The sequence below is a fragment of the Sphaerodactylus townsendi genome, linkage group LG03 (assembly GCF_021028975.2).
Source record: "Sphaerodactylus townsendi isolate TG3544 linkage group LG03, MPM_Stown_v2.3, whole genome shotgun sequence".
Classification (NCBI taxonomy): domain Eukaryota; kingdom Metazoa; phylum Chordata; class Lepidosauria; order Squamata; family Sphaerodactylidae; genus Sphaerodactylus; species Sphaerodactylus townsendi.
The window spans coordinates 174,981,727-175,004,584 of record NC_059427.1 but is presented as its reverse complement, the minus strand read 5'-3'; the positions used below and the strand labels follow the sequence as shown (position 1 = coordinate 175,004,584).

At 48.1% G+C, this 22,858-nt stretch overlaps 1 protein-coding gene across 1 annotated transcript in view; it reads left to right on the top strand.

Moving 5' to 3' along the window:
• Window positions 1–6,715: 6,715 nt before the first annotated feature.
• Window positions 6,716–22,858, top strand: part of ERN1 (endoplasmic reticulum to nucleus signaling 1) — a 125,732-nt gene continuing 109,589 nt past the window's right edge. The window contains exon 1 of the mRNA XM_048490950.1: window positions 6,716–6,940. Within this exon, the coding sequence (XP_048346907.1) occupies window positions 6,875–6,940 (66 nt within the window). The 5' untranslated portion in view covers window positions 6,716–6,874. The remainder of the gene's footprint in view (window positions 6,941–22,858) is intronic.

The following is a 22,858-nucleotide window of genomic DNA, read 5'->3' as shown; positions in this document are numbered from 1 at the left end:
AGTCGCTATATGGAAGGGATAACTGTACTTGCTAAATGGTGGATTCAACATAGGGCAAATATAAAAGTATAGAGCACAATACAAAGCATTTGGCGGGGGGGACTTCACACAGGTACTGTCCCCGAAACTAGTTTGTCCCATTTTATTTCCCTCAATCTGGGATTTTCGAAAATCGCTAAACCAGCAATTCTTTTGCAAAATCCCCAGTTGGAGCCACTCCTTTGCAAACAGCCAGGCAAAAGGTCCTCCCTTCACTGCACCGTCCACAGTCCGGGAGAATCCGCCTGCCATGGCAAGACTTTCATCATTGCCCTGCCATTGCACAGAGGTCTCTTTTTCTTTTTAAAATTTTTTGTGTGTGTTGCACATGCGCAGCTACGCAGACGCAGCTGATTGCATTGTGGGACAACCGGGATGGCTGCAGGGGTTCATTTCTGTATGCCTGGACAGCTATAGCGGAAAAAAAAATTAAGAAAAGCATCTCCGTGCAAAGGTGTGAAAGCAACCTGGATTGCTCCCTTGGGCTCCAATCGCTGGCTGCACGACACGCATGTGAACGGGAAAAGGGAAAATGGGTTCCTTTGTAACACCTGCAACCCATAATACATTTGCTATGATAGTGGTAGCATTTCCAGATTGGATTCCCCCCTTCCACTGCCCGTCCCCTGTTGCGCTCATTTTCAACATGGTTTGCATGGTTTTGCTCACCATATTCCAAAGAAATTCCTTAAACATAGTGGCTTTTATTAATTCCAGGCTAGCAGTTTTCTCCAGAACTGACATAATATGTATACTTAGTTATTACAGAGAATCCAAGTGCTGTTGCTGCCAAACGATTGCATTCCTTCAGTGTTTTTAAAGACCTAGTTTGTTAAAGGATTATTGTTGCTGTCTACTTTGAACACACAAACCCTCGTTCCGTTGGTACGTTGGAAAGCACTATGTGGATTCACCTGGCAGAGGAATGGTCCATAAGGAAGTCAGTGATGTAGCTGGCAAACATCTGTCTTTCTGTCCTGAAATTCCTAGAGACCACGCCCACACTTCCCCAACAAAGACCCACTTGACAAGATTTTAACCTGCATCAGATACTGGCAATTCTGCCTTATACATCCAGCAAAAAAGGTCCCCTTTCTCTATTACTTTCAGCAGTTTCATTTGCCCTTTTCTTAATTTTAATTTTTTTAAAATTTTAGTATATATTAGAGGAGTGCTTACAGAGGAGTGCATTAACAGAAACATTTTTCCCATTTATAAAAATAAAATTAGATCATGAGAAAACATTCAGACTTGTTTTGCATGTGATTACTATGGCTGTTGCAATAATATATCATCCTGATTTGCCTTTGTTGTTTGGTTGTGGGAAGGGACATTATGATTTTGTAAGGAGATGATAGATAGATAGATAGATAGATAGATAGATAGATAGATAGATAGATAGATAGATAGATAGATAGATAGATAGATAGATAGATAGATAGATAGATAGATAGATAGATAGATAGATAGATAGATAGATAGATGAGGATGAGGATGAGGATGAGGATGAGGATGAGGATGATGAGGAGATGGATGGATGGATGGATGGATGGATGGATGGATGGATGGATGGATGGATGGATGGATGGATGGATGGATGGATGGATGGATGGATGGGGTGTGTGTGTATGTTAAACTCTGTTGTTTGCACCTGCCTGCAGAAGGGCACTGCCTCAGCAGAGCTGGAGACCAATCCTAAACAGGTCAACTCACAATCCTACTCAGGTCTGTTCAGTGGGGCTTTCCAAGAGGAAAGTGTACTTAGAATTGCGCTGCTTGCACAGAAGAAGCTTTGCATCCTTGCACCCTATTGTGGGCGTTCTATATTTGATGATAGTGGGACGCGGCATAATCATGTGCAAAGGTGTCCTTGAAAGAAAGTCCTCCTGGAGCTTCCTCCCGAGTAAATGTGCATAGGATTGCAATCGTCAGCTGCAATCATATGAATGAGTCTTGAATGTTTATTTGGAGAAAGTGCTTAATGTGTTCGAGGGCGTTACTTCCTAATAAGTGTGCAGGGGGCAGGAGGGACAATGGCATGGTACAGCTTGATCTTAACAGATCTTGGAAGCTCAGCAGGGTAGGTCCTTAGATGGGAGACCACTCTGGAAGACCACGGAGGAAGGCAATGGCTAACCACTTCTTCTGCTCTTCTCACTTGCCTTGAAACATCTTGCCAAGGTTGCCATATGTTGGTTATCACCAGACAGCACATACATAAGTGTGTGTAGGATTGCTACTCAATCCAAAATGAAGTCAACTAATGGGGACTTACTTCTGAGTAAACATATATAACTAGAGAGTCAGCGTGTTATAGTGGTTAAGAGCAGGTGCACTCTAATCTGGAGAACCGGGTTTGATTCCCCGCTCTGCCACTTGAACTGTGGAGGCTCATCTGGTGAACTAGATTAGCTTGTGCACTTCAACACATGCCAGCTGGGTGACCTTGGGCTAGTCACTGCTTCTCGGGAGCTCTCTCAGCCCCACCTACCTCACAGGGTGTTTGTTGTGGGGGGGAAGGGAAAGGAGATTGTAAGCTGTCTGAGACTCCTTACAGTTGAGAAAAAAGGGGAGATATAAATCCAAATTCTTCCTTCCTCCTCTTCTAGATGTAAAGTGGCATTGGGTCCAGAGGAGCTGAAGCAAAAGGCCATATTCTGCCTTCTAAATTGCACGGACACCTATGGTCACCTACTCAGAAGGAGAAGGTCCTAACCAGGGGCTGCTGCCCTTCTTCCTCCCTCAAACTCCTACCAACGCTGTCAAGAAAGGAAAGCACTGGATAGGTTTCGGGAGCTGCATGTGCGAATACTCCACCCCGCATGCCCATCCCACAGCAAGCGGCATTGCCTATTTGAGCTTTTATGTTTATAATTGGATTATCCTCGCCCAGACAGCCGACCTTTTCTTCAAAGGAGACAAAGTTGATATAGGCACACAATGCATAATAGGAGTACACCTTGAACAGAACACCGTTTGCCTTGCAGTTCTTATTCACAATAACAGCCTCAAATAATATCTAACAAGGGCAAATGAGTAGGCAGTGGCCTTAGGAAAATGATTTGCTAAGCAGCGTTTGTTCGCTCACCCTGTTGAGCGTCTCCTTCCGTGGCCATTATATTTGTTCATGGACTTTTGGAACGGAGGAATAATTGGAAATGCATGGTTTCCCCTTTCATTACATCTGAAATTCACCTCGGCATAGGCAGGTCATGCCGACTTTTTCTCCTTAAAATCCCCCTGTCAATTTGTAAAGCAAACGTATTGCTCGCTCGGCTAACCGGGACTACAAGTTAAAAGTGCCAGGATTTTTTTAAAAAAACATTGTCGTTTTATACATGCTCTTTTGGAACTGACCTTTAGACTGACCTAATGCTCTAATGTCATGAAATCAGATTCAATTTTGTCAAAACATATTGTTGTCTCTGTTACTTCCCCTTCTCCAAAAGGGAGTGAAGGAACCATATGGTATGAAGAATAATACTTCTCAAAATAAGAGTGTAAAGTGAGTAGAAACAGAAATCAAGAAACACAACACATGGACACTGAATGTCCCCAAAGGCTAACCTATCCATGTAAATTTTATTGCCAGCAAAGCCACCAATGCCTTTTATATGTTTTTGTAAGCTGCCCCGACACTACACAGCATTTCTGAATCCTCAAAATAACTTACTGACTTTATTTAGATAATTAATACCCTGCTTTTCTTTGCAATGAGGACCCAACATTGCTTACATGATTCTCCCCTTCTCTGTGTTATCATCGTAACAACCCAATGAAGCAGATTTTGATGTGTGTGGCTATCCCAAGGTCACCCAGCAAGTTCCCATGGCCGAGTGGGAATTCAAACCTGAGTCCCATGGATCTAATCAAACACTCTAGCTAGCCGCTACCCCATGGTGCCTCCATAATTAGTCCCATTTTACAGATAATGAAATGCAATAAATCTGTGTTTTGCAAGGACTTAATTCAATTGACCATGCTTTGTGTTTGAACAGAAGGCATATGTAAGAGCAGCAGTGGCGTAAGAGGTCAAGAGCTCGTGTATCTAATCTGGAGGAACCGGGTTTGATTCCCCGCTCTGCCGCTTGAGCTGTGGAGGCTTATCTGGGGAATTCAGATTAGCCTGTACACTCCCACACACGCCAGCTGGGTGACCTTGGGCTAGTCACAGCTTCTTGGAGCTCTCTCAGCCCCACCTACCTCACAGGGTGTTTGTTGTGAGGGGGGGAAGGGCAAGGAGATTGTAAGCCCCTTTGAGTCTCCTGCAGGAGAAAAAGGGGGGATAAAAATCCAAACTCTTCTTCTTCTTCTCTTCTAAGACAGGATATGGGGCTATATCTAACCAACCAGACAGGATAGTGTTCAAACTTAATGTCAGAGTTAATAACCAATCAGAGTCCCAAGCGCAATAGGATATTAGCACCTCATCCCAAAAAGGAAAACCAACATTCACTCAAAAGTAAGACCCACTTGGTCTGATCTGGATGGCCCAGGCTAACTACTAACCCAATCTCAGAAGCTAAGTAAACTCAGTCATGGTTAGTATTTGGATGGGAGACCACCAAGGAAGTCCCGGGTGACAGCGGCAGATAATGGCAACCCATCTCTGAACATCTCTTGCCCCGAAAACCCTACAGACTCCCCACATATTGGCTGTGACTTGAAGGCATTTCCCACCACCACCACCACCAAGTCCCACTTTATTCAATGACACTTATTCCCATGTAAATGTCTAAAAAAGGGAGACTTAATAAAACTGAGAACATGAGATGAGCCCAGCTGGACCACACCAGGGATCCATCTTGTCCAGAATTCTGCTTCAAACAGTGGCCCACCCATTGATTTCAACGATCTGTGTTGATGCTGTTTTCTTGATTCAATTTGATTTTTTCACAAATAACATTTCATGCTGTGCTTTCTGCATTTCATGGCCCCCTCAACCTTCCTGTTAATTCACATCCCGTATCTCACACATCACTGCACTCAAAGATGTGGACTTTAGTCCACAAGTCTTAAATTCAGTCCGTGTGGAATTTCACCTGTCTAAACCCATTGAAATTGATGGGTTTATAACAGTGCGAACCCTATGACTGTTTTAAGTGCCACTCGACTTCTATTAATTTCAGTCTAGGAAGTGGGTGCTGTGAAGGTGTGGGTCAGGATCAAAGCAGAGGTGGGATCCAGCAGGTTCTCACAGGTTCCGGAGAGTAGGTTACTAATTATTTGTGTGTGCCGAGAGGGGGTTTACTAATTGGTGATTTTGCTTGCGTGATTTTTTGCCTTAGTTAAGCAGCCCTCCTCCGGCTCCCTCAGCAGTAGTGCACAGAACTTGAAGCAGTCTAGCAGGAGGTGCACCGGTGTGCGTGGCAGCCTGCACCTGCGTGCATTCATTTCCCGCCCAAGGACTGGCGCAGTGGCTTGCCACAGCCCTGCCCAGCAATGCCCCGCCCCCAGAATACCCGCCCACGCCCCCATCGTGCCCTGCCCAGCCCCATTGTTTGAATTCCACCACCATGGGAACCTATTACTAAAATTTTTGGATCCCACCACTGGATCAAAGGCTTCCACACACTTAACTATGGGGTCTGTTGTTACCAAGGTGGGAGATAGGATAGCCACCTAAACATTGGACTGGAGATGGAACCTGAGGGAGGGTGGAACTGGAGGAAGGGAAACAGCTCAGCAGGGTCGTGATGAGAGTCCACCCTGTAAAACTGCCATTTTCTTCAGGGGGATATATGTAGTCTGGAATTCAGTTCTAATTCTGAGAGGAGCCTGGGATATTGTGGGATTTGGGGAGGGGAGGCAACTCAGTAGGGGGTGTGATGCCAGCCAACCACGTGCTGCCATTTTCTTCAGAAAAAAGTGACATTTGCCGTTTGGAGATCAATTCTAACTCCAAGAGTGACCCCATCCCTGTTCTGATGCAGTTTAAGAAACACTTTTTTATTCTTTCGCACCTCTAAATGCTTGGACTCTGGGTCTTTGGGGACCTGATCCTGATTCACAAACGTGCCATCTCCAGGCCCCACCTGGAGGTGGGCAATCCATATGCCCCTCCCCACCCCAGTTGTGAGATTCAGCCGGTTTGCACCACTTCGGCAGAACCCAGAACCGGTTGTTAAATTTGGTGCTTGTAAACAGCCAGTTGTTACATTGTTGGAGTCCCACCCCCAGAACAGGGTTGTTAAATTATTTGAATCCCACCACTGCCCCTCCCTCTCCATGAAGGCCTATAAACGAAATAAACAGAATAACCATTCAGGGTCTTTGTGGGGGATGGGGAAAGGACCTCCTTCACACCTCTCCCCTCTACATTGTTGGTGGACTCTCTGGGGTCTTGGGGACCTGGTCCTGATTCACAGACGTGCCATCTCAAGGGCACTCAAGGTCCCCTCGGAAGGTGGGTCAATCCATAGGCCCCTCCTTCTCCAGGAAGGTCTAGAAACGAAGTCAATAAAATAACCATTCAAGGTCTTTGGGGGGGAAAGGGGCAGAGAACCGGGTGTGTGTGTGTGGGGGGGGGGGGATGAAGCCTTCATCCCTATTATTCTTCCCCCTCCCAGCCGTTCCCACGAGAGCTCCACCCGCGCAGCGCTGCCCCCACGGCCCTCCCCCAGGCTGCCCCGGCGGCGGCGCCACCCCTTCCCCTGCTTCCCTCCTGCAGGGCGGCTGACGCCAAAGCCGCGCTCCGCCTCCGGAGGAGGAAAGGCCGGACACGCCGCCGCCGCCGCCGCCGCCGCAGCAGCAGCCGGAGCCACGGCCGGGGAGCTGCGCAGCGGGCAGGACGATCCGCGGGGCCCGGGCGGCTCCCAGGGCCGGCCAGCCAGCCATGGCTTGGGGTTGCCGCGTCGCCCGACTGTGCGCGCTGCTGTCGCTGCTCTGGCTGGGGGTCCCGGTAAGGCACGGGGCTGGGCAGGGCAGGTTGGGTCAGCAGGGCATGAGCCAGGAGGAAGCCAGCTGCGGGGACACCGTCCTCCCGGGCGTCCCCGTGGTGTCCTCCGGCCAGCAGGGAGGGAGGCTCCGTCGTTTGTTTGCGCAGCCTGGCTGGGTGTCACCCTGCCCTTCTCCTCGTTGGCTTTGGCACCGCCGTGGGTCAGGGTCGAGCTCCTTGGCAGGGCTGTCGCAAGCCACGCAGCGCCTGAGTTCGAGGCTTGCGCGGCGGGAATCGACGGGGTGTTGTGGGGTTTCTGGGCTGGAGGGCCGTGGCGCTGGGAGTTTTGCACCCTGACATCTCACCTGCGTCGTTTAATACAAAGGCTGGTCCGCAGGGGAGGTTGCGTTTCTCTCCCTGGCACGGGGGTGCCAGCCGTCGAGGTGGGCGAAGCCTTAGGAGCAAAATCTACCTGACCGCACAGCTCAGAAAACCCACAAACCGGCAGCACCTGAGTTGTTTACAAACAAAACAGTATGGGAGCAACTTTTCCCTCTCCGGACTCTGTGGACTTGTGGGTGCGTGCTGCATGGGGCAGGTTGGCACCCACCTTATATCCTGCCTGCAGGGAGCAAGACAACTATCAGTTGTATCCTAAAGCAGTGGTGGCGAACCTATGGCATGGATGCCAGAGGTGGCACTCAGAGCCCTCTCTGTGGGCACGCACAGAGTCACCCTCACACACACACCCCACACAGACATCTAGGCTGGCCTGGGCTGCTGGGCTTGATTATTAGCATTAAACCTAAGACACCTAGTTTTGGGGAAGCAGTGTAGGTAACCCTGTTAAGCACTGTTAAACCCACTGATTTTCATGCAAAGAACTAAAGCGCGATCCTTTACCTGGGAGTAAGCTCGGTTGCTGGGCTTGCTTCTGAGTAAACCATGCTAGGGTTGTGATTCACCCATTGGAAAAGTTGCACGGTTGCTTCAAAGCAAAGCCACTGACTTCCGCCAAGCCTACTCCCAAGTAACGCACGCCTTGGAGCCAACTGTTTTTCTAAACTAAAACCTCAGTATTCAGGTTAAATTGCCGTGTTGGCACTTTGCAATAAATAAGTGGGTTTTGGGTTGCAATTTGGGCACTTGGTGTTGAAAAGGTTAGCCATCACTGTCCTAAAGCCTCCTTGGTGGAGACGTTTCCCACTTGGGGGGTTGTGCTGTGTGTTATGTGGGGGACAGTAGTATGAAGAAATTGCCTCAGTTTATCACAGATTTATATCCAGACCCTTTAGGGCAGGGGTAGGGAACCTGCGGCTCTCCAGATGTTCAGGAACTACAATTCCCATCAGCCCCTACCAGCATGGCTGCATGCCTGACAGAGGTGATTATGGACCTGTAGTTCCTAATCTGAGCTTCCTAGCTTTAGGGTATCTCCCAGCAAAGCGGACTGACTTGTCCTGTACTGTATGAACGCCATATGGCCATTAAGTTTCCCATGTCCCAACTGAACTGGCACCCTGTGTCCTTTGGTGCAAGAAGGGGGTATTCTCTGCTTGGGGAAGGAGAATCGGAACATGCACCAGGTGAGAGGAAGTGATACTGAGAAAGAACATTACCGCACCTAGTTGATCCTAGGGTCCTCACACTCTTTGTAAGATTCTCATTGAGGCTTTGGGTCTGTGAAGTGGTTTGTCCCCATTTAATGAACTGGGATCGCCTGCACCATAAACAGATCTATGAATTCAGGGTAGCAATTGACCAGCTTTTGTCTTACACTGTGGACATTAGTGAACCTTTTCCCTCTGTTATATATACTTTTCGTGTACCCAAAACGTTCTGACGCGTATCCTACCCCGGTTGAGAACCGCTGTTGCAGTCCTATATCACGCAGTGAGGTGAATTGCCTTATGCTTGTTTAACCCAATGACTCTTGCTCCGTGTATGGAGACTTCTCATTCATTAGTGACTGAGTTGTGGTTGTTTTCTCAATTCTAGAATTGTTTTGTCAGTTCTAGAAATGTTGAACCACCACCCTGGCAATTTTGGTTAATTTTAGATGCATTCTTGTTTTATGTATTTTCATCGAGAAGACTGTTTGCTCAGTTGAATGCCCTTGAATAACTGCCATTTTCCAGTGTTTGCTTCTCAACTTTGTCTACACACTTGTTATTTTTTCTGTATGCTATTTTTGGTCATAAGAGTTACCTTTGTACCTCACTGTATTATAATAAGTGCTGGAACATTTGTCTGTTTATTAAAATATTTGTATCTCACCTTTCCTGGGCTAAAGGCTTTCCAAAGTTTCCAAAGCAGACCAGGTGCTTGGGAGCAGCAGCAGCAGAAGGCCATTGCTTTCACATCCTTCATGTGAGCTCCCAAAGGCATCTGGTGGGCCACTGCGAGTAGCAGAGTCCTGGACTAGATGGACTCTGGTCTGTTCCAGCAGGCTCTTTCTTATGTTCTTATGTTTACTTCATAGATACTAATGACACTAGTGTTAAGTGCTGTCAAGTTGTTTAGGACTACAGGTAGCCTTATGAATCAATGTCCTCTAAAATGCCCTATTGCAGTGATGGTGAACCTTTTCGAGACCGAGTGCCCAAACTGCAACCCCAAACCCACTTATTTATCGCAAAGTGCCAACACGGCAATTTAACCTGAATACTGAGGTTTTAGTTTAGAAAAAAAAGTTGGCTCAGAGGCGTGCACTACTCAGAAGTAAGCTTGGTGGTAGTCGGTGTCTTTGCTTTGAAGCAACCATGCAACTCTTCCAATGGGTGAATCACAACCCTAGGAGGATTTACTCAGAAGCAAGCCCCATTGCCAGCAACCGAGCTTACTCCCAGGTAAATGATTGCGCTTTAGTTCTTTGTATGAAAATCAATGGGGTTCAACAGCGCTTAACAGCGTTACTTACACTGCTTCCCCAAAACTAGGTCTTAAGTTTAATGCTAATAATCGAGCCCAGATGCCAGGCCAGCCTAGAAGTGTGGGGGGGGGCACTTTGTTTGCGCGTGCCCACAGAGAGGGCTCTGAGTGCCACCTCTGGCACTCGTGCCATAGGTTCGCCACCACTGCGTTAACAGCCCTACTCGGGTCTTTCAAACTGAGGTCCATGTCTTTTTTTATAAAGTCAATCCATCTGGGATTTTTAATTAAAAAATATTTTTATTGTTTTTCAACATTCATGAAACATACAAGAAAGCAAAAGTAAAAGAAATAATAGAAAACAGACATGATTACATCAGGAAAAAAAAAAGAAATCTACCCCTCATATTAAGTACATATTACATAATGGATCCCGATATACCATTTTCTATATTAGAGAGACGTTATAAGGTTTTAAAATCTTTATCATTTATGTACTTCTGAACATTTTTACTAATCCATTTATTATATCTTTAATATTGTTAAGTTCCAATCTTCAAGTTATTTTGTTTTTACATGGTCAGATCCATTTCTCCTCAAATTCATCTTTTGAACGTTGGTTCACAAGATGAGTTCGTTTGGCCATGATAGCATATTCTCTGATTTGGTCCTCCCAGCAATCTGTTGTGAGGCCTTTGTCAGATTTCCAGTTTGTTGCGATTATGACTCTTGCAGCAGTGATTAAGTTCCAACACAGCTTATTCAGTTTCTTAGGAAGCTTTTCTGGTAGTATATCCAACAGTATTGTTTTTGCAGTGAGAGGAAATTTAAATTTGATTATCTGCTGCATCCTCTTATGTAGTCCTATCCAGAACTTCTTGGGGTTTTTTACAAGTCCACCACATATGGAAAAAAGTTCCAACCTCTTCATTACATCTTCAGCACATACTGTCATGTTGTTTAGTCATCTTCTTTGAAGTCGACCCACGTGGTCAGCGCAAGAACGAGACGAGACGCGGAGATAACATCTGGTGGAGATCGCCAGCAGCGGGAGCGCGGAGGTCCGTGTTCCTAGCGAGTCTCCCGCGTGCTGGTTCCTGGCACCTTTATTGTGATTCCTCGGTGTAGAAGGAGAGCGAGGAGGAGTTCAGGAGGCGGGGAGGTCGGGAAGATCATCATGTGATGCATGAGTCTCACCTGGCCCTACGTCGAGGAGAGAATGGCGTAGCGTCTGAGCCTAATCCTCACCTGGGGGCAAAGACCATTGTCCCTAAGCCCGGTGACTGGAGCCGAACAGTTCATGACCATTGACTCATAGGGGGGGGATGAGAGGAGTGGGGAATGCGGATGCGACCAGAAAGGCGATAGGAAGCGTAGGTGTTCAGCAGCTCGACCACCGGTGCTACTGGGTCCAGCGGTGCCATTACTACATCTCCTCCTTTTTTACATTTTAGAAGGGAGGCGAAATGCTGAGGGCGATTTAAGGGGGGCGCTTGTCTCCTCCGGCTGTTTGAATTGAGTTGGTAGGGCTGCTTGTACAACATTAGAACTTGGTTGGGGCAGCGGGGCGGAAAGTCTGAGGGGCTTCTTACTACCGTTACAGGCAATATTAGATACACATTGGAAGCGAAACAAGACCAAACGGCGATGAGGCATACAATCCAAACCAATGCAGAGCTGCAATACGATAGCCCTTAACCACCATCACTCCGGCAGCCAGCTCCAGAGGGCTGACCACCAATGGGGCAATACATCATACTTAAGACTGGATACAACCTTTTGCAATTCCGCGCTTTCATATAGAATCAATTGGGAGTTATCAGAGATTAAAACAACACATATTATGTACATTCTCACAACCTTGGTGATGTAATAACAACAAGTAATCAATAGCGCGGCTGATTATCTAGGGTGCGGCTTTGCCGAAAGTTCCTGTTGCTTTCCGGAGGCTAGAGGCATCCCAGAGCGTGGGAGGTAGAATTGATGGACTTAGCAGTAAGGGCACAGGCCAGCTGGGCCAATAGTCTTAGCATTGTAAGAGAGCCGAGGTCAAGGGACTCCCCACTAGGGGAAACCAAGCGAGGGAAGCTGATTTACGAGCTGTGGAGAGGGGCAACCCAGCGTGCAGCTCCGGCAGGGGAGTGGATCCCGAAGGCAAGAGCCCGGGCTGGCCCGGCCCGGCGATTGCCGAGGCTCCTGGGAGCGGAGCCTGGGAGGTAGAAACAATGGTAGAGGCTGACTGAGGCAGCAGAGAGGGTCCCCGGTAGAGAGCCGGCCGAGGGATGTAGTTGAAAGTTCCTTCCCGCGGGTCCAGAACCAGCCCTTAGCAGGAGCAGGATGTTCCTGCCGAGTGCGGGGGGAATGTCCTCCAGCTGTGCGTGTACAGTTCCAGTTGGCCGAGCCGCACAAATGGGCCTGAGTCGGCTCCTTGGTTGGCCGCGCCCGGCAGTCTGCGAAGCCTGGGTGTTGGACTTCCGTGATTAGCGACAGTCTTGGTGGATAATGAGGAGAGAGCGCCCGGCGGGAGGGATTGGACGGCGGGTCCCCAGTCAGCGCTCATGGAATACCCTGATGGATAGAGAGCATTCCATGAAGGGACTTAAACCAGACTCCCGTAAGGGAAGCTCTCCAGGGAGCTTTACAAGCGGGGAGCAGGCAGGAGCTTAGCAAACCCTCCCGACTCCCTAGGTACTGGCCCAGGCAGAAAGATGAGGCGTTGGCAGCGGCAGCAAACTGCTCCCCAGATGTTGGTTCTGGTGAAAGCGCTTCGTCAGGGGTGGCCGCATTGCCATCGGCGGGGAGGGCAGCAGAGCGGAAAAAAAACCAAGGATGGCATGGCCGCCCGAGTTGGCGGTGATGACTGCAAAGAGAGCTGGCACAGAGGTTCTCGCCGGGTGTCTCCGGGGGGTGGCCTTGCTGGCGTACAGCAGCTCTTGAAGCTTGGCTGGCGGTTGCTTGATGTTTCCCAGGTCATCCCGGGTCTTTGGGCCGTCTGGGCGTGTCGGCGTCGGCGTTCCCGTTGAGGCCAGCTGGGGCGGGGATCCTTCCAGGAGAGATGTGTTCCATCTCTGGGATGGGAGTTGGTTTCCTCCTGGCGCCATCTCCATGGGCTGGCCGATCATGGCAGTAGTCCCGGAATCCGCAGGAGCCTGTAGGAATAAGGACTGAAACACCACCCCCTTCCCAGGTTATAGGAGGGGGCGAGGTCCGCCAATTTCCGGTTCTAGGCCCCGGAGATTGGCGTATGGGAGAATCAAAGATCCGAAGTTTTTTATTAGAGGTTGGGGAGTTTAATGTGTGGGAGGGCTATTTTGCACGGAGCTAGCGTGTAGTTGAAGGTTGCCTTTTAATGCAATTCTGCTGGGGGCCGCCTATCCCTCTTTCTTGAAAAATTATTTACGACAGGGAGGGCAGGGGTGGGGGCCCTGGACCCTGCAAAATTATTGGGTATGCATGCTTAATCAGTAGATACCGAAAGGGGCTTTTAGGAGCTCTTTTTTGGGGGGGATGGAGTGCGTCAGGAGGAACAAGGCATTCCAGGCCGGTTGGAAGGCAGAGGACTCCACATGCAGAGGGGGGGGTTTTCCTTGTAAGGGAAATGTACTTTACCGTGACCTTGGTGGGCCAACGCAGAAGAGGGCTGGATGGTGCTAAAATTTTGTGATCCGAATTATCTTTGGGGAGATGCAGCCGCTTGAGAAACCACTCCCTTAAGGAAGCTGCTGTTTCGCTAGCATGCCTTAGAAGTGATGATGGTGCTATAATACCACTGACCACTGGAGGCTCCAAACTGGTTTGTGAGTGAATTTTTTTGTGTGACAGCCTCCTTTTTAAACTGGGGCCTGTCCTGGCAGTGCTGTGGTATCAGGGCCGGGCCCAGATTTTAATCCAGGGAGGAGCCAGTCAGCCAACATTGGCCCTCCCAGCCTCTACTGAGTTGAGAAAGATAGAGGAAAAGAAGAAAGAAGAGAAAGTTAGCTTCCCCTGCGAGGAAGTTCGAAGAGCGAACCGGGTACAATGGGGATTAGTGATCTGGCGTGATGGATTTATCCATCCCAGACTAAGGTCGATTTTGACCCACAGCTCATGAGGTCTCTTTCCCAGAGATTAACATGTGGATGTCCCAAGGTTCGATGGGGCGTACCGTGAGCCGTCAATGGCTCCCAGTCCTGGGCTGTGGACCGCGTGGCCAGGCGGATGTCTCCCGTCTACCATGGTTTGTTTTCCCACACCTGTGATGTGCGGGCAAGCCTCGGTCGGCCACTGGTCCAGACTTGACTCGGCTGCCCCTGATGACCAGTCACATCAAGCGCCGGTGTCTACCCACAGGCCCCTTAAACATGCATCCCTCTATAGCAAGCTCCAGGTGTGGGCGGGAGCTTCCGGATGGAATGTTTCCACCGCCCCATGATGGTGGTGCCCTGGCTGCCGCCTATGTTAAGGCTGCAGAGGGCTTATGCGCCTTGGCTATTGGAGTCGACAGCCCGAGGCAGCGCGCTATGGGGCAGGAGGATCAGCTGTCGCGAGCTGGTTCCAGTGGGCAAACTCCTGCGGGATGTTACGTCCAGATCTGGAGGTGGATGGGTCCCTGAGTGCGTTAGGTCGATTACTCCGAGAATGATGAACACTCCCCTGCTCTGGCCCGAGGAGGCCTTTAGGCAGCACCAGCCCAATAGTCTGACCGGTAGGGATGGGAGTGCTCCCTTACTGGGTTGGGGCGACAAAGGACCTGCGTGGGGGAACTTGAAGGAGATGGGCTGGGAGTGCATTGAGCCTGAGATGCCACGAGTGGGGGGCCCGGTTTGGGGCGTGGGCCTTGGTGTCTGGGTCTGTTCTAATATTCTCCCTCCTTGTGGTCCTATGGGCTGGGGAGGCAGCCCGAGGCCCTTGAGCGAGTTTCCAGGCAGTGGCTTCTCCAATGGAAGCCTCTCTGGCATCGTGGGCACCCGGGTCTTGGTGACGGCCTTCTCCCTCTTGGGGGAGGACCCTCCTCCATCGGGTTATAGGCCCCCCCACCCGGACAGCCTACATTCCCCTTGGAGGAGTGTCCGGGTCTGCCGCGAGTTAAAGCAATCATCCTGAGGCTGTCCCCTGGCCGGTGGAGAGTGCCCTTGGCTTGAGGGAAAGGCCTAGCTTGGTGGAAGCCGGAGGAAGATCCGATGTCCTGGCAAGCGCTTAAAAGCATGTCGGCCAGTTCCAGGGTCTTTACCCTAGGCCCGTGAGATTGCTCTGGCGACACTCCGTGGAGAGCGTTCTCCCTTAGCGAAGCATGAGGAGCTCGTTTGGAGCCCCTCTTCAAGCTATCTACCTGCCTCTTGAGCTTCCTTGGAGCCTGGGTTCTGGCTTCGGCATAGGGCTCTTTGGGGCTTTTGCCGTTATGGCGGGAAAGCTCTGTGTGGGCTGGCCAGGAGTGGGGACCTTGACAAACGCCTTGTAAAGTGCACTCAGAAGAAGCTGACGTGGGGTGGCCTCAGGCAGGACAATCTGATTGTTGGGGTTACTGAGAAGGCATCGGCCGTGAAGCTGTAAAGCTGTCTGTGATTAGAAGCCGCCCGGGCTGACTGCCCTGCTAAAGCACATTGCTGGCGAACTTCAGCTTTCCCAGATCACAAATTGTGCAGGGGCTTCCAGGAGCATGCGGAAGGTGGTCTTCCAGTCGTCGAGGAACCATTAAGTGACGTTCCGCGTGACAGCCTCTTATGCCTCTCACGTGAGGGCTAGTGATTCCCTCGTCCCGCGTAAACTTTGGCGGGAGCTTCCAGTGAGGATGTTATAGCCAAGAGTGATTTTCGACAAATCTGCCATGAACAATGCCATCCTCCCCTCGGTATCTGGTGAAATGGGCCGGGCTGTCAGCGGAGAACTCGACATCGTCTTCCGTCAGGGTTTCTTTCTTTACGAATCGTGGCTAATACGCCTCTCACGAGTTTTGAAAACCGGCGCCATTACGTGGGCGCTGACGTGAGTCTTGATGGCTTCCGAAAAATGGAAGGCGAACAAGGGGGAGGCTGAAGGCTGGGCAGCCGGGTAAGGTGAAATGGTGAGGAGCAGCGGGGCAGAAGGAGGACAGGAAGTCCAATTTAGTGGATAGAGAAAAATCTCGGGGTTGAAATTGAAGAAGATTGAAAGATCGAGAAGGAGGGTGACCTACAGCAAAGGAGCCATGGGTCACCACTGATCTGATGGCGACATACAACATTGCTCTCCACGTCAGTAACGCAGTGACATCGGCGCTAGCGAGGCTCTGCATGCGAAAGAGTCGTACCATGTTTTCCCAATCCTTAAGTAGGGTCAAATGTACCCCTTCTGGGTACCATGGACATTGAGCTTCAATCTCCTCAACCAATTTCGCCAGCTCCCCTCTCTTATGGAGACCTGCTGCATTTAAGCTAGCGCTTTTGGTTAAGTTAACGCGTGCTTGTCATAAGTTTCTCCTGCTTTTGCAAGCTCCCCATACTTCACCGGTGTTCCGGTTTTAATTCGGACGAGAGTGTCCTAGGTGTGACGCGAAGTCTCTGAATCGCCGATCCAGAGGACAGGCGATGCCGAGCGGTGGTCCCCTGGATCGCCGATCACGACTTCGGACCGGTACGACCCTTCCCCAGGCCATCGTGAGCAGGGTGCGAAGTTCCAGGAGTCCCCGGTTCGGCACCAGCTTGAAGTCGCACTGCGTGGTCAGCGCAAGAAGCGAAGGCGAGGCGGAGAATGGCGCATCTGGTGGAGATAAGCTTCAGCAGCGGGGTAGCGCTGGCGTCCGATGTTCTAAGCGAAGTCTCCCAAGCGTGCTGGTTCCTGGCACTCTTTATTGTGATTCTATTGGGCGGTAGAAGGGAGGAGCGGAGGGAGTTCCGGAGGCGTGGAGGTCGAGGAGATCATCATGTGATGCATGATCTCACCTGGCTACGATGCAGGAGAGGAGCGTGGCTGTCTGAGCCTAATCCTCACCTGGGGGCAAGCACCATTGTCCCTAAGCTACCGATGACTGAGCCAGACAGTTCATGACCCGTGACTCATAGGGGGATGAGGAGTGGGGGTGCGGTGCGACCAGAAGGCCGTAGGAGCGTAGGTGTTCCAGCACTCGACCACGGTGCTGCTGGGTCAGCGGTGCATTACTACATTCTTAATAATTTCAGATATCAGATATCATCTGAAAACATTTTATACCAGTTCTCCTTCAGTATTTGACTTGCAGTGAATTTAATGTTTTTAGTCCACTGTTGAAACATTATCTCTTCCTTGAATTTTGCATCCATTTTATCATGCATGCTTTTCCTTGTTCCATTTCTGTTTCCATTCTCAGTAGACTCTTGTGTATTGTGCCCATCCAATGTTGTTTCTGTGTTATGATCTCGTTTTCAAAAGTCCTGTAGTTTTCCATTCTGTGAGCTTAATTCTCTTTTAAGTCTAGATGAAATCTGAAAATATATCAACCATTGTATTTTGCTTAACTCTATCGATATTGTTTGCCACAATTTAATTCCCCTTTGTTTGTTAACCATTTCTTTGTGTATTATATTGCCGCTCTTCAAAGTTTTGTCTTAGCGTGCTTTGATTTTGATTTTTTTAATGTTACTATTTTGCCAATATTAAAATATCATCCTGAGCATACCACATTATTGCTTCACACTGTACCATACAACAGTTATTACGGGTATGGTTAACCAAGCAGTTTGTGTGACGGTAATAAGCATCAACTGACTAAAAATATGCCTTGCTGAAACTTTGAGTAGCAAAAATGGGAACATTGTGAAAACCACATATCTGCAGGCCATTTTGAAAAATTTGGACCCTTCCCTTCAGAACAGGCTTATTGTTAGTTTCCGTATGATTAGTGACTGTGTAAAGTTAAGTGTGCATATTGGGAGTACTCCCTGGACATGAGCAGCAACTACAGAAGGCCCAGTTCAGCGGTGGGATCCAGCAGGTTTGCACCACTTCCTCAGAACCAGTTGTTAAAATGGTGCTTGTAAACAATGAGTTGTTAAAAGTGGTGGCGAACCTTTGGCACTCCAGATGTTATGCACTACAATTCCCATCAGCCCCTGCCAGCATGGCAGGGGCTGATGGGGATTGTAGTTCATAACATCTGGAGTGCCAAAGGTTCGCCACCATGGTGTTAAATTATTTGAATCCCACCACCGGGACTGGTTGTTAAATTATTTGAATCCCACCACTGGCCCAGTTCCATGCCACAGGTGCTTTTAGGGTATACCTGCAGTACTGGAAAAGGTTGGATGTGCCTCATGTATAGGTTACAGCTGTGATTGTCTACAACTGATGGCCACTAACCTGGATAGCTTTAAAAGGGGCTTGGACAGATTTATGGAGGAGAAGTCGATTTATGGCTACCAATCTTGATCCTCTTTGATCTGAGATTGCAAATGCCTTAGCAGACCAGGTGCTCGGGAGCAGCAGCAGCAGCAGCAGAAGGCCCTTGCTTTCACCTCCTGCATGTGAGCTCCCAAAGGCACCTGGTGGGCCACTGCGAGTAGCAGAGAGCTGGACTAGATGGACTCTGGTCTGATCCAGCTGGTTTGTTCTTATGTTTTTATGTTCTTAACTGGTCTGGTTGCCTGTATGTTTAGTTTAGCCCTACAAATGTTATTGTTTTGTTGCGCTCGTGAAAAATGACACATTCTAAAGGCAGGCTGCGTTTTCTTCTGCTCTCCCTGCCCCCACTGCTTCGCATACAGTCCCCTACCACAGTTTTCTGCCTGCCTCCTAGGTACAGAAACTGTGCTTGTTAAAACAGCTGCTCCTACGGGTAGTGTGAATGGGAGAGGAACTGGATCAGGCTGTTCATTATGATCAAAACTACAACATTTCAGATTCTTAGGGGAGCAATCCTAGGATTGCTACCCACAGTATACATTTTTGCCTGTTCAGAAAGAAACTTGAAAATAGGGACCGTCATTGTGGTTAATGAAAGAGGAAGGCTCCTCAGAGGGAGTTGTTGGTTTTTTGCAATCACAATAAGGTTTCGTGGCATCGTAAACAGTTCATTTAGAAGGAATGATTATGATAGTTTGGCTTAGAAAACATGTATAGACCTCTTCATGCAAATACAGATGGCGTGGATCCTAAGAGGCTGCCGTTGCATCAACAAATGATGGTTCCATCTGTAAAAGGAGGAGAAAACAGTTTTGCCAGTTCCTATTTTCTGGTTCAGACTTTTACGTTGCCCCCCACTCGGTTCCTTTTTTTTTTTTTTGACTTAACAGGTCGCCCCCCCCCCTTCCCTTTGGACTTGGGGCAGCCTACAACATGGTTTAAAATACAGTAAATAAAATATATAACAATATTAAAACAGTCTAACAACTCAGTCAATTCAGTCAATTCAGGAAGTGGCTGAAACATTTCTTTGGGCAGAACGAGCCTCACAAACCAATAGTGGGGGATAAAGCAAGAAAAACAGAAGAGAATGTGAGGATAAAAGGAAAGCGGGTGAAGGGAGGAGAAGGAAGCACTCTAAATACATCACCCATAAGGTGGGATAGCTCTGTCTTACAGGCCCTGCAGAATTGTATAAGATCCTGCAGGGCCCTTGACTAATGGGACAAAGCGTTCCACCAGGCTGGGGCCAGGGCTGAAAAGGCCCTGACCCTGGTTGAGACTAAGCACACTTCTCTGGGACCACCAGTAAGTTATTATTACCTGATCTCATTGCTCTCTGGGGAACGTACCAAGAGAGACAGTCCCTTAGGTATTCAGGCTCCAGACCATCCTAGAGTCCACTTACCCTAAGGAGAACATTGGGAAAGGGGCAGAGAAGATGCCGTTGTCAGTACTGCTGTACAAGCTGTTGAAACTACAGTACAAGCTGTGCAGTACAAGCTGTTGAAACTACCATTTCTGGGAGGAAAGCTCAAAATGCATACTCTACTGATATAACTAACATAATTTCACTGGTCATTCTGAATAGATTCCCTTCCATTAACTTAAATGTTTTTGTTTGTCTCCTCCTCTTGCCAGAAGACTTCACATCTCTACTAGCAACTGTAGTTATTTTTGTAGATAGAATTTTTGAGTATTCTCTGCATCCACCCAGGTACAGTTCCTCGTGCTTAATGATTGCAGTACTATTATAAGGAGATATATTATTATTATTATTATTATTATTATTATTATTATTATTATTATTATTATTATTATTATTATTTCCTTTCTGCAAAGTGTGCCTAACCAAGCTGCCATTTTGCGTCCTTGTTGTTTCCATGCAACTTTGCCTGCTGCTCCCCCCCCCCGCCCCTGGCTGTCTTTGGTCTAGTATTAGTTTGCTAAGCCATGTCAATTTCTTGTCGGCTTTATTGGGGTTATCACTCCAGTATGAAACTTTCAGTATAGACTTTCAGTATGAAACTTTTTTTTTACACAAAAAGAAAGCCCTTCTGATTTTTCTGAAATGTTTTTCCTGAAGAGTGGGAGAAACTACTGTTGTGCAGGCAGGGGAAGGCAGGGAGGAATGAGAAAACCCAAAGAAAACTAAATGTATGCTGATCTCCTTTGCTTTCCCTGCAAAGGGAGACGAAAAGTTGCACTTTCAGAGCATTCGGAAACCATGGGGATTCTCTGATCTGAAAGCAGGGTGACTGCCAATGAGGGGGAAAATGTGCCTAACCACCACCACCACCACCACCACCACCATCATCATCATCATCATCATCATCATCATGTGTACTGAATTGGATGAAACTGTGGATCACATACTCAGCTCATGCAAGAAGATCATGCAGACTGATTATAAATTGCGGCATAATTCAGTTGCCAAAATGATTAATTGGAATTTATATAAAAATTATGGTTTTCCCACACCCAAGAACTGGTGGGAACATAACACCGGAAAAGTGATAGAAAATCAGCAAGCCAAAATATTATGGGACTTTAGAATTCAAACAGATAAAGTAACTGGCGCACAACACACCAGACATTACCATCGTCGAGAACAATAAAGTGTGGATTATTGACGTTGCAATACCCAATGACATCCAGGTCGAAGAAAAACAACTAGAAAAAATTACAAAATATCAAGATTTAAAAATTGAACTGCAGCGTCTATGGCACAAACCAGCAGCAGTGATCCCAGTGGTGATCGGCGCACTGGGTGCTGTCCCTAAATCCCTGGGACAGTACTTGCAACAACTTAATGTCAATAAATCACTGTCTGCCAAATGCAGAAAGCTGCTCTACTAGACTCTGCAGACATTTTACGCCGATACATCACGTCTTCCTAAGTTCCAGGGTGGAACTCGAAGTGGATAGAAGGCCAACACCAACCAGTGATCTGGCGGTTGTGATACAATGTGTTTGTCGGTTCTGTCAATAATAATAATAATAATAATAACAATCATCATCATCATCATCATCATCATCATCATCATCATCATCATCATCAAACCTGGGCTATCAAACTGCAAGAAATTCACCAAAAATTTCCCACTTGCTGTACATGGATGATCTAAAACTTTATGGAAAATCAGAAACTGAAATTCAGTCACTGACCAACGCAGAAGAAGAAGAAGAAGAGTTTGGATTTATATCCCCCCCTTTCTCTCCTGCAGGAGACTCAAAGGGGCTTACAATCTCCTTGCCCTTCCCCCCTCACAACAAACACCCTGTGAGGTGAGTGGGGCTGAGAGAGCTCCGAGAAGCTGTGACTCACCCAAGGTCACCCAGCTGGCGTGTGTGGGAGTGTACAAGCTAATCTGAATTCCCCAGATAAGCTTCCACAGCTCGGGTGGCAGAGCTGGGAATCAAACCCGGTTCCTCCAGATTAGATACACGAGCTCTTAACCTCCTACGCCACTGCTGCTCCTAGTCAGAATCTTCAGCAATGACATGAGTGTGGAGTTCGGCGTGGACAAATGCGCCACAGTGGCATTGAAGAAAGGGAAAATTACTGACAGTAAGGGCACAGAGATGCCTAATGGAAAAACCATAAAGTACAATCAACCTGAATCCTATAAATACCTGGGAATACTACAGCTGGACAATATCAAGCATGGACATGTGAAAAATGTGGTCAGCAAAGAATATGTCCAAAGGGTCAGAAAAATTTTGACGAGCAAATTGAACGGCGGGAATACGATCAAGGCTATCAACACCTGGCCCATACCCGTCATCAGATACACTGCTGGAATTGTAAACTGGACGCAAGCAGAGCTGGATGATCTGGACAGAAAAACAAGAAAACTGATGACAATCCACTTCTCATTACACCCACGTAGTGATGTTGACAGACTTTACCTACGCAGAAAATCAGGAGGTACAAGTGAAACAAACGGTGGAAGAAGAGAAACATGCACTGGCAGATTATGTGGAAAAACAGTGAAGAACCAAGGCTCATTCCGCACATGCAGAATAATGCACTTTCAAACTGCTTTCAGTGCTCTTTGAAGCTGTGCGGAATGGCAAAATCCACTTGCAAACAGTTGTGAAAGTGGTTTGAAAACGCATTATTTTGTGTGTGCGGAAGGGGCCCAACATTGATGGAAGTCAACAGCAAAAAACTGCTCAAAGTGCAAAAGACAAAGAGTGAACACCGTAAAAATACAGTGCAAAGCAGAAGAGAAAACTGGCAAAAGAAGGCTCTCCATGGACAGTTCCTAGAAAAAATTGAGGACAAAATTGACAAGGAAAAAACCTAGTTGTGGCTCACAAATGGAACTTTGAAAAAGGAGACTGAGAGCTTGATTCTTGCAGCCCAAAAGCAAGCAATTCGAACAAACGCCATCAAAGCCAGAATTGAAAAGTCGACTACAGATCCCAAGTGCAGACTCTGCAAGGAAGCAGACGAAACAATAGATCACATACTTAGATGCTGCAAGAAGATCGCGCAGACAGACTACAAGCAGAGGCATAATACTGTTGCTCAGATGATTCACTGGAACTTGTGCCACAACTACCATCTGCCTGTGACAAAGAACTGGTGGAATCACAAACCTGAAAAGGTCACTGAAAATGAACACGTAAAAGTACTCTGGGACTTCCAAATTCAGACTGACAAAGTTTTGGAACACAATACTCCTGACCTCACGATTGTGGGGAAAAAAGAAAGTGTGGATAGTCGATGTT